The sequence below is a fragment of the Thunnus maccoyii genome, chromosome 15 (assembly GCF_910596095.1).
Source record: "Thunnus maccoyii chromosome 15, fThuMac1.1, whole genome shotgun sequence".
Classification (NCBI taxonomy): domain Eukaryota; kingdom Metazoa; phylum Chordata; class Actinopteri; order Scombriformes; family Scombridae; genus Thunnus; species Thunnus maccoyii.
This window is the reverse complement of record NC_056547.1, coordinates 21,816,807-21,828,855: the sequence shown is the minus strand read 5'-3', so window position 1 is coordinate 21,828,855 and position 12,049 is coordinate 21,816,807. Positions and strand designations below refer to the sequence as shown.

The 12,049-nt window shown below is 40.4% G+C and overlaps 1 protein-coding gene across 3 annotated transcripts in view; it reads left to right on the top strand.

Annotated features, from left to right (window-relative positions):
• col9a2 (procollagen, type IX, alpha 2) overlaps positions 1-12,049 on the top strand; it is a 42,569-nt gene that overhangs the window by 25,017 nt on the left and 5,503 nt on the right. The window contains exons 3-20 of one of the 3 annotated variants that reach the window (XM_042435650.1): positions 682-756; positions 1,922-1,957; positions 2,065-2,127; positions 3,887-3,940; positions 4,794-4,829; positions 5,850-5,873; positions 6,019-6,072; positions 6,214-6,267; positions 7,888-7,938; positions 8,029-8,085; positions 8,226-8,279; positions 9,468-9,521; positions 9,720-9,773; positions 11,304-11,357; positions 11,461-11,514; positions 11,647-11,700; positions 11,799-11,852; positions 11,941-11,994. In XM_042435650.1, coding sequence (XP_042291584.1) covers positions 682-756; positions 1,922-1,957; positions 2,065-2,127; positions 3,887-3,940; positions 4,794-4,829; positions 5,850-5,873; positions 6,019-6,072; positions 6,214-6,267; positions 7,888-7,938; positions 8,029-8,085; positions 8,226-8,279; positions 9,468-9,521; positions 9,720-9,773; positions 11,304-11,357; positions 11,461-11,514; positions 11,647-11,700; positions 11,799-11,852; positions 11,941-11,994 — 936 coding nt within the window. Of the gene's footprint in view, positions 1-681; positions 757-1,492; positions 1,539-1,921; positions 1,958-2,064; positions 2,128-3,886; positions 3,941-4,793; positions 4,830-5,460; positions 5,466-5,849; positions 5,874-6,018; positions 6,073-6,213; positions 6,268-7,887; positions 7,939-8,028; positions 8,086-8,225; positions 8,280-9,467; positions 9,522-9,719; positions 9,774-11,303; positions 11,358-11,460; positions 11,515-11,646; positions 11,701-11,798; positions 11,853-11,940; positions 11,995-12,049 lie in introns of those variants that run through there. The other 2 variants (XM_042435651.1, XM_042435653.1) reach the window with 2 other exon arrangements.

Sequence of the window (12,049 nt, the reverse complement as noted above, 5' to 3'; positions counted from 1 at the left end):
CTGACTGATCTACTGAGAAGAAATTCAAGACAGGCAGAGGAGACAGTGAGGTGGAGAGAGGGGGGTCAGGTGGGGGGAGAGTGGTAAACACTGCCACTCTCATGACCCCTCCTCCCACATTCCTCCTCAATCCTTCGTTTTTATCCCTCTCCTGTGCCAATTTCATTTCATATTGTCCCATTCATTTTGATTTCCTTTGATGCATTTGTGCATGTTGAAGTCAGTGTACTCTCAGTGGATTTTTTGTTCAAAATGCCACACAGTGTAGTAACCTGCCCAGAATTTACTAATTTGATTTAAGTTTAGCCTCAATCATTTCACAGTTAATTAATGATATCTATAATTTATAAACTATTAACTAAATGATTGGGACAGAGATATCTATACAGCACATACAGTTTATTTAATATTTTCTGAATGTGTTAATAGCATTTAGTTACTTTGACGCAAGCTTCTTGGATTTAATAAGGGGATTCATGATATGCATGTTTCTTCAGTTGTGCATGTAAAATAATATAGAAAGATTGACTTCATTATAACATCTCTATAAGGAGTGAAAGTGTGTCTGTGGCATATAATATGTTTTGATATCTGCACAGTATTTTTAAAATGTCCAAAGGAGTAATGTAGTTGTTTGACATTACCTGACATTGTCAAAATATTTCTTTCTGTTTCTTTCAGAGGGGTCCACCTGGACCTCAGGGCCCGGTCGGCCCACCAGGCCCTTCTGGCATCCCCGGGTCAGACGGCATTGATGTGAGTATCAACACCGGTTTGCCCAACAAGTTTGTCACAAAGACCATCATTGTGCTGGAGAAATACCAACCCAGCACCACTCTGCAGTACTGGAGTCTTACCATAAGAGGGCACTGCAAATGAAAACACGCAGGCACAAAAGAGCTCTGTTCCCAGCAGAGAGAGGGGTCTTTGAGAAGGGACCCTTGATTTAGTCCAAGCTGTGGGCCTGGGTTTGTGTCACAGTAATGTGATACATTTGAGATATTCTTAGGGTTAACTAGAGGCAGGTTTTTTAAATATATTGTAACTGGAGGATGCTGGGTTGGTGGAGCAGGACACTAACTGCCAGTAAAAAACAGGTTTTGGTGTCTCTTGCATGATCCAAAACCAGATGTGATCAGACATTTGATTTGTTTTGATCATCTCATATGTTTTTACTAAAAACTCTGGTCTTAAACTTAACTGTACCACCCTCAGTATATGTATTTACCAAAGATATGCTGTGAATTTTGACTTGTGACTGAACAAGTGCTGAGTTTATTGTCAGTATCAGGTTGCTACCAGAATGCAGCTGGGATAACTTGGTATTATTGTCAATTTTCCACTTAGTTATCTGCTGTTAGCACCTCCCATTACCTCCTCTTGCAAAGAAAAACAGCAATCTTACTTGCTCCAAACTGGAAGGTGTAGCATGCCCTTCAATGTCTTCACTGTGGGTTTTTTCCACTTTTTGGGTTCCTGCCACATTAGAACAACAGGAAACGAGGGACCTGATGGAGAATCAGCCTTTGTACAAAATGGTACAGACTCTATCTAAAGGCTGTTCTCACAATAATCACCTCTCTTGAACATAAGAACATAATATTAGTGTTCAATACATTAAGTATTTATACAAAGGTACCGTGATGTCCATTTACATGCTGTATTCTAACTACACAAACTTATACTACCAGGCCAGCCCTGGACATATTAGAGGTACTTTAATCTGCCAAATGTATTTCTGTGAGAACATGCATAGTGAGCCACACAACTTTTCAGCACCTTTCTACTGAAAACAATTAATTTGGAGGACATTTTGAAAAGGAATTAGTAATATGAATGATATCAATCACACCACACTCCTTACCATGTCATGTGTAACAGTCACTGAGTGAAAAGAGTTAACATCTCTGTCTCTCTGCAGGGAGAGAAAGGACCACCTGGCCCCCCTGGACCACCAGTAAGTTTGTACTTTACAATTTGTTGAGGTTCATCTTACAAAATGTTAAATATTTAATTTACCTGCACTTGGTTTTGTTCATAACAATAGTGTGCGTTTTACTGTAGGGACAAAAGGGAGAGCCGGGAGAGCCAGGTCTTGATGGAGCACCAGGGGAGAACGGCATTGATGTAAGTAAACTGAATGCTGTGGGTGTGTGGTGTATATGTGAGAATGAGAATGAAAAAGCGAGAGAAGGAGTGCAAGAAGTGAAAAATGCTTCTGAAATGATAAGAGAAAATGCTTCCCAAAAGAAACGTTCTGAGAGGCTTAATGTGGACATGAATGAAGACAGCTTTTAATTAAAAAAAAAAACTAAAACTAAATATAAAGACCTTTGAGGAAATGTGGAAAAAATCCCACAGGAATAGTAAGATTGGTCTCAGCAAGGGTGTAAAAGAAATTGAATTTAACAGAATTCTTCTGTTCATTTTTCTACACATTGGGGAAAAACAGCCAAATATGTGTTTTAATGTGGATTAATGACCTTTTCTTGAGTTTAAACAGGATTTTTTTGTGTGATGTTGGGAGACGCAACTCATCACCAAACTAAAAGTAAAATCTGTAAGACAAGTATTCTTCTAGTCAGGAAGCAAAGACATCAACATTTGGCACCCTGAAGTATTTTTGACCATCAGTGGCACTGTAGAGCAATGTTTTGATGAGTGGGTCTATGTATTTGGTGGTGACATGATACACATTTGTGCTGCCATAAGAGGACGGCAAGGCGGTGGCAGTAATATAGTGTGTTGTTCAAGTTTGCAATGTGCAAATAAAAAAAGAGAAGACAACCACAAGCTGATGTAAGCAAAATAATTGTTTTATGAGGTAGAGAATGCATTAATGATGTTTGTTACACCTCAAGGCTGCACCCAATGCATTTGGGTGAGAAATGTTGAATGTAATCAAAACTGTTTACAATGAAGACTCCACAGGGTAACTTTAAGTCATTATAAAGTCAGGGGGGTGGGCATAATAAAATGTATTATTAAAAACGTCATCAAAAATGTATGTCATTAAGCTGCATTAAGCCTGTGTTTTTGTTTTAATCTAATATTTAATCTTACATAACAAAGTCTCATAGCTCTGTTTTACATTCAGATTTTTTCAATTTAAGAAAAGTTGTTAGGCTCCATTAAGCTTCAGTGTATTTGCTGAGTTTTTCTTACAAGGCTGTTGAAATGTCCCTCTGTGGACTGGCTTATTATTGTCCAACAACAGAAATATCATCATGACCCTTCAACCTCTAACTACTGGTTTATTGTGAACATGGTGATTTAGTCATGAAAGCTTATTTCACTGTCATAGACATGTTCTGTGTGGGAAAGTGTTAACTGAATTAATAGCTTTTCAAACTACATGATGAGGTCAATATACTTTATGTCAAACCCATCACAGATAGGGAGCAGATGGAGATGAAGACAAGCCAATGAGTTTTAAATTATTTTTAAACTATTGGGCACTTCTATTATCAATTTACCTGATTTTACTTTTGGTGCAGCTTTTCTGAAGGCAAATTCAAGTCTCGATCAGAGTGTCAGTGCCTCATGGTCACATGCTAACCAAAGCACACACACACACACACACACACACACACACACACACACACACACACACACACATTCCTTAGAGTTTTAGCCAGTAATCCGCCCTGGAATCTCAATCTCGGGTTTGTTTCCTAATTACTCACAAGGATAGTGTCAGCTTCGATCAAATGTGTGATTAGCGTTATTATAATGTGAATTCAAGTCATATGTAGCTCATGGAAAGCACAGTGGTAACTGATAATTAATAATTGAACTCCAATGTTTTACCTTCCCTCCCTTGACCTCTATACACAATACAGCACACTGCATCCACCTGCTTTCATCTCTTTCTATCTGCCCCCAGGGTTTGATTGGAGCAAAGGGTGATCGAGGTCCTGTTGGGAGCCCTGGCCCTAAGGCAAGTGTCTGCTTGTTATGAAGTGCACCTGAAATGAGAATTAGTTCTAATTCACCATAATGCCGCTAATCTGTGGAAAGCATGGCACTCAATTAACATGTATCACTGTTTGGTGATGTTGTTGCTGGAATATACATTTCTTTAATTTGACAAGGGCAGTGGTGAAAGGAAAATGCATTGAAATGCATATCAGTGCACTGAAAAAAAAACTCTATTACAGTACAAGTAAAAGTCCTGCATTCAAATCTTACCTAAAAGTATAATCAGCAAAATTTATATAAGGTGTCAAAAGTAAAGTACTCATTATGTAGCATAACGTTCCCTATCAGTGTTATGTTGGTATATATTATTGGGTTATTATTAATGAATTGGTGCATTAATGTGTGAGCAGCATTTTAATCATATAGCTGGTCAAGGTGGAACCAATTTTCACAACTTAACATACTGTTGAATCTTTAATCTATAACAATGCATCATATTGTATAAGCTTATATGTTTACTTTGCAAAATCTTAGTCTGAAAAATAACTAGTAAATATAGTTGACAGATAAATGTGTGAATGTAAAATATTTGCCTCACTGGATGTGGTGTGTGGCACACTAACTTCCAATTAGTGTGCCACAAAATAGTATTTAAGTACTGTACCTGGGTAAATGTGCTTAGTTGCATTTCACCAATGGATGGAATGAAATTTTTAAAGAAGTTAAATGTGATAATTGTCTGAAGATTTTCTTCCATAATAACATGTTATCAGACTTTCACCATGGTAAAGCATTAAATCTCATGTTGTCCAACTGCATGCTCTGAATTGTATTTGTCACCATAGTTATTTTGTTGTTTTTGTTGTCTACAGGGTCAGCCTGGACCAAGTGGCGAGCCTGGCCCTCCTGTAAGTAAACTATTTCATATCTATGACCTCTCTGCCACTATAAAGATAGGTATGATGAGTGAATATCTAATATATATTTTAATAGATATTGTATACTGGTATAACAAGGTATGAAAAATTAGACAACGTTTTATCTCATAAGGCTGTCATGATACTTATGAAGAGAGTTATGACGGGCTGAGTTAGGCATTGTTTGAAGCCAAGTCAGTTTCCCAACACACATACTGTAATCCAGCTGCTCTCATAAGGCAACCTCCCGAGTCCCTTCTTCTTCATGCCTGAATGCCTGACCAGCTGTGCCCCCTTTTGGGTTTAGTTTTTCCAGATGTGGCATATGCCTTCTACAGCTGAGCTGATATGCATCTTATTCCTATACACAATAATTAATATAGTAGAAAAGAGCTCACAATGGTACACATAATTTTGCCCATATTATCATTAAAAAAAATCACTATATATGACCACTGAATTCATGCACACCAGAAATGCAATGCTAATTGGTTCACTGCTGCAAAGTTAGAATGCCAGCACATTAACTGTAACACAGTCTAAGACCACTAGGTGGAGCTCAGTGTCCATCTATTAGACATCATCCAGTATATTCAAACATTAATTCCAGAGTCATCCAATGTCATGGTTGAGTGCAACATTATTAGTTAAATCCTTTGTTTAGCATTAGCAGGCGTCCTGTCTGGGGGGTGTGCTTGTACATCCAGCTGCCTCACGCTACAGAGACAGGAGATCCTGCCCTGTGGGCTGCTCTTCCTCCAAGAAGGCTTACTTACTTAATTACTTTGTTTATAATTAATTTCAAAAGACACAGCAAACATAAACTGATTGCGCTCTGTGTCTCTGTTCATCTTGAGCACTGTTTACCCTTCGCTCTGACACTGTACACACGCATTACCGAATTACTGCTGCTGTTATTAATTGGTTTTCGCAAACGTTAATTGATACTTTGACGGATTGGTTCCACTTGTTATACAGTAATTTAACCCCTTGTCTCGTCTGTCCACACAGGGACCCGGCCTTCCAGGACTGTCTGTAAGTAGCTTGTATGGTATAATACCGTTATGCCTTTATCACTTAATGACTTCACTTTGAGGTGTGGAAATAATTTTGTGGCTGGTGAAGAGTGTAGACATCATGTTGTCTCTTGCTCTCTCTGTCTCTGTCACTCTCTGTCTAGGGTGCTCCAGGGCCAATTGGTCTTCCTGGTGAAATTGGACCAAATGGACAAAAGGTAGGACACTGGCTGCAGTTTATTTCACTGCCTGAATGACTTACAAATATCTTAACATCTTATCAAAAGGTTATAAGCTGCCAGACTCCTCATGTCCCCAGCTTTTTATTCCAGCTTCCTTCATTCCTCTGCTTTGTCTAGGGTATCATGGGACCACCCGGAGCTCCGGGACTTCCTGGGCCTCCTGGCAAGCCAGTAAGTGCTCACTCAGGACTGGTTGTCTTTGAAATATCTTAGTAGGTCATCTGTCATCTGTTTAGATAACCTTCAGAAAACTGAAGATTGAAAGGTTGAAGTGCTAGTGAGTAGAAAAAGGACCACAGCCTATCATGTTGTAGTGGAGGGGATGGACTTAAATAATGGTCACATCTTCTGTACATACAATGCATTACAATAAACAATATACAACACAAAAACACAAAATACAACCTGGATTGCATCACATTGTACAAGTATTCCTGTGATTTTGTCCACTCTCTGTAAATTCAAGCTGATAATCTTCTCAGGGTATGTTAAAGATGTTGTACCTTCCCCATTCTTTTTTTTCTCTTTAGCACCATATAGTGCCATCCAACCCTATAAATTCCATTTAGTTCACTGTTCATGTTTTGAACCACTTTGGTTGGGGTAGAACAAGAACACACAATCAACATTAACAAACATTATTGATAAGGATCCCTTAATTATTATTTTTATACTGTGTTCTGCACAGTTGTTTACAATTGAAAAATAAAATGCATTTGTGATACTGTTTCTCAATTACCTCTAACATCATCTTTGGCATATTAAAGATAAAGATATGTGATTTCTTTTTACTTTTCAGCCAATATATCTACTGAAACTAAGATAAGTATATCAGCAATAAGCTAATATTGGCCAATATATCATCACTTTATCGGTTTAGCTCCAATCGCCACCATTATTAAATGGTCTATAAATAAGTTCCACTTGGACAAACTCAAACTTCATCAACAGAAAAGATGTCACAGTAAATTATTTCATGAAGACGGTCTTTTCAGTGAGAATGGTGAAAAGAGTGAGTGATAAATGAGCTACCACGAGCTAATTGGGATTTATCAAGCATATAGTTACATCAGTGTAATTGCAGTTAACTAATATTAGCGGGATGGGATCACAGTGTAAAAGTAAAGCAAAGAAAGAGCAAATTCAACTTCACATCTACTAATGCTATGTTGAAGTGTGCTCTGCTCACCAGAACCAGTAGCAATTAATGTGCATTTTAAAATGCACTGTATGATAACAAAGCACATAGCACAGCCAGAGCTCACTGCTTCTTGTATAGGTCCCAACAGACAGTAAGTAGTGAAATACCACAAACAGTCACAACAGTGGTACACTTTCAAGTCTATTTTCCAATGGTGTATGTACTCTCATGTGTGTATATCTGAGTGGTTCTAAGAGGGGTGGGGGTGGGTGGGGCCAGGGTGTGTGTGTATGGGGGGGTTTCTTCATTGAGAGTGATGTTCCCAGCCCAGGGGAGTGTATTTGTTTAGCTTTAGTGCAATCCTAGGGTAAATAAACCCCCATTAGATCAGTGGGCTGTCTCATCTGACTGTAGCAGGAATACATCAGCCCCTGTAGAGATACTTTACTCTCTAACTCAATCTATAAACAGAGAGAAGGAAAGATGGAAGGAGAAATAGATAGACAGAGAAAGTGCTGGCTCAGCTCATGGGAGTAGAGGCACCTGTCTGCCAACTGTGACCAGGTGACTTTCTTGATCCATCTACCTATCTATCCATCCATCCATCCATCCATCCAGCCATCCATTCATCTGTCCTTCTTTCTATCTAGGGTCCTCCAGGGAAGTTCATTGGTGGAGAGGAGGGCAGTGCAGACTTCCAGGTAAGATCTAATTACATCTCCTTTCTTGCAAATCTATTTTGACACAACTTCACATTTCATAATCCATATATTTCCTTCTCTCGACAACAGTGTCCTCTTAACTGTCCAGCAGGACCTAAGGGCCCCCAGGGACTGCAGGGAATCAAGGTGAGTACTTTGCCTTGCTGTTTCAACTCACCTCAGAGAAATAAGCATAGACACAGTTTACACAGTTTCTTTCAGCATCAATGATTATGTTACATGTCAAAATTGTTATGACACTATACTGACTGATTGTTTCTCTCTAGGGACACAAAGGACGTGGCGGTGTTCTCGGAGAGCCTGGTAGCATAGGAAAATCGGTGAGCTGCGCTATTTCTTAGTTTTGCTGAGAGTGGATGCACGCAAACACCCAAACAAGTACATGCTGTACAGTCTTGCACACTCACTCACCATTCAGGATCAGCGGAGGCAAGGATTAGCTCTAATGAAGCCCCCTGAGGCACATGACTGGCACTAATCTGGCTGCGATTAGTCAGGCCTGGCCCTGGCCCTGCAGTCAGCATGCAGCGAGCCAGATGAAAGGGGTGGTGAAGAGCCAGGTACATGAAGGGGAGGATGAGAGAGTCAGGGTTCGTGCAGCCTCCTCACCTCACTGTATTAAGCAGAGCTAATGAGCACACAGTGGGCTCCTAGGGAGCGGCTAGCCAAGCCCCAGGTATTAACCTCTGATCTTCCCACACAAGGAGCCTTCTGGCAGCGCTTAGACGCTCAAAACACTCAATGCACCAAGTTACCACTCCTCCCAGGCAGACTAGTGTTTTAGAAGACCTGCTGAGACTCAAGGTTGCACTTTGGTGCAACTCTCACTTCTCACTTGCTATATTACTGTGTACTAGCTTCTAGGTCTCCCAAATGAACACATTGTATCTTGTTTAGTTTGTACAATACAAAAAATGTAAAAATGAGTTGTGGTTTTATGGACAGTTATGCTCCAGACCATTTCCAGACCTGCTTCAATTATTTATGCTAAACTCAGCAATGCCTCCTGGATTCATATTTTGCGCACAAACATAAGACTGTATTGATCTTCTCATCTAATGCTAACCCTCAGCGAGAAAGTGAAGCTTTTCCCCAAATTTCAAACATTGCTGAGCTGCTTTATGTTCCAAGACCACCTGATGCTATTGATCAGGTTATGCTATTTTTTTTTTTTTTTTGGCCAGCTTGATTTTGCTGGCTGACTAGCTTGTGCTAGATTTTAAACAAGCTTAATCACCAAGTACTAGTATATTATAATAGTATATTTTCAATTAATTATCAATGACCAGCTTAGACACCACAAGCAACAAGCAACCATTACACTAGTTTCAGCTGGATTTTTCTCAGCGGCTCAAATTTTCTTGAATCAACCTCAGTACACATGCACAAAAACAAGACCTCCCACAACGTTATCAAAATGTTTTGAATTTGACATGATTGGTAGTGGGCACCTATTCTGCAGAGAGCAGCAACGGAATAACTAATCAACCTTTCCTTTCCTCCACCAGGGCCCCAGGGGAGAAGTGGGCATATCTGGAGAGCAGGGCATCCCAGGACCTCCGGTAAGCTGATAATTCAAGTTTTTGTCACCTGGCAAAGTTAGAAATATAGGCTGAACTATAGGCTATTGTTTTGGCATAGTATTATCTTGGACTGACAGAACCTCATGTTCTAGTGTTTGTATTGTAGTGCTCTTTGTTCTGGTCATAGTCAAAGAGTCAGTTTCTCCATTAACTTGTTTTTCTTTGTGTCCCTCTAAGGGTCCGATGGGCCTGAGAGGTTATCCAGGAATGATGGGTCCCAAAGGGGAGGCAGTGAGTACCAACATTTCTTTTTCCTTTTTTCACATTCAAATTAAACTTTTTTTGTCCTCTTTCTCTTCTGGTACTAGGCTGTCCTCGTTCTTAGATGAGCACAAAGGAGGCACAGTCAGACCTGCCCCCACTATACAAACATCATCCATTACCAGCAATGGGGACATATGGAAATGATGCTAACACAAATCTCTCCCCTCCTCTAATGAGATGGGGTTGTCTGGGTCCACGGTGCCTCCATCTGTAGTTAATGATCCGCTGTAGCCATCCGTCTTACTGTTAACATTAGCCACGTTAGCCAAGTTAGCGCCCGGCTTAGTGCCAAAGCAAGAGTGGCTGGCTCTCTGTGTAGCTCCCATTAGTGAAGTGAGTTAAGCCCTAATTACCCCTTTATCACAATGAATAGTAGGCTACTGTGACTTAGCATCCTCCCTGATCTGAAGTGATTGATTGCTCTTTTTTGGCTGGACTGTAACAGTTGGACCAGCCCTATAAAAGCAAATGTCCTTGACTGACTGACTGAGTGACAGAGTGATGAAGTTACACCATTGGTTGGCCAAAGCTGGCTGAAGCTAGCTAACCATTTAGACTCCCAATATGTGGTCAGTTTATCCAAATAACACAACATTTGGAAATATGCTCTGACATTTTCGGAGATGTAAGGAGCCGCTGGCTGGGTGAGACCGGCCGATCATCTCAGCTGCCAGCAGCCTGATTCCTGAGATGATCGGCCAGTCAACGTCCATCGTCATCCCAGGAAGAACATGATGCAATGAGCTGATCTGTGCAGTTCTTTGGTAATTTACTGCTGGCTCTAATGCCTCTGTAGCATTTTGAAATATTATATAATTCCTTTTGGAATAGGGATTATTTTGGTCTCACAGATGAATGTCTGAATATAAAGTGAAGCTTCATGTTTTTACTGGACAGAACAACAGCGCTGCCTCTGGGACTCTATATGTATAGATATCACCATATTTCAATAAATACAAATATATTAAAAAATAAACAGATTAGTCTATATTCAACTTTGTTTTATTTTATCAAGCTACATAGCAGTTTGGATTTTTATTATAGCTACATTACAGACTGAATAACATAATTACTGCATCTCTCTGTCAATTAAGTTATTTTTTGTGAGAAAAAGTGTTAGTGGAGCTTTGAGTTGAGATTATTTTGTCACAGCACAGTCAGGTAGTTGTGTTGAAGCTGAGCTGGTGCTGCAAGTACGCTGTTGTTCCAATTGCAGAATCATCATACTGCATCCCCCCATCCTCGGAAGTTTGTACTCCCGAGTCGAACTTGCCAAGTCTGAACTAGCAAGTACACAAATCTGAACTTGGCATACTCGGTATTGAGAAAGGCCCTATGTCAAATTGGATTCAGTCAAAGTGTGGCACACTTCCTGGGGGCTTTGTCATCATGTGACACCACTTCCTGTATCCGTTGTTTCAAATTAAAAGCCATCTAGCGGTTCATACACGGTCCACCCATATACTAGATTTTGACCTAGTCTTCATTTTTCCTCAGGGGCCTCGTGGTTACAAAGGCATCAACGGACCTGTAGGAATTCCTGGGCCTCCTGTAAGATTAAACACACACCAAGACAAACACAAACTTGAATACTCATAGAAAATCAGATACACACACTCCTTAGATACTCTAAGTCTCTCTTTATTGTTTGCAGGGTGAGGAGGGACCTCAGGGACCACCTGGAGAGGCAGGAGACAAGGGAGACAAAGTAGGTGACTCTCCTTGAAGATTATTGTCAAAGCCGAGACACAGACACAAAAGATTAAACATTTCTCAGAACTTGAATGGGGCCTGATGGGCATTTTGAATACACTGACGCTGATTTGGTTATCTTCTGCAGGGCAGCCGAGGTATCCAAGGCCCACAGGGTGCAGTGGGCAAAAAGGGAGAGAATGTGAGTGAATGCACTTTTGTTTGTGCACTACACAGTTGAGACAGTGTTTGGAGAGTGTGCCAAATGAAGTCGACTGACTCATCTGCCTGCTTTTTCAGGGTCTGCCTGGTATTGATGGAAAAGATGGCACACCTGGTATTCCTGGAATGAAGGTAAGGGTTGCCAGCTGTGATAATGATGAGAAACTTCAATCTCCGAGGAAGATGACAATTTTTCTTCTTATGTTCTCTCTGTCTGCAGGGTGGCCCTGGCCAAGCTGGGATGCCTGGTCCTCCTGGTCCTCAGGGAACAGCGGTGAGTGATCCTTTAGTGTGTGTTTGTCTGAGGATGGTTCAGCAATGCCACAAAA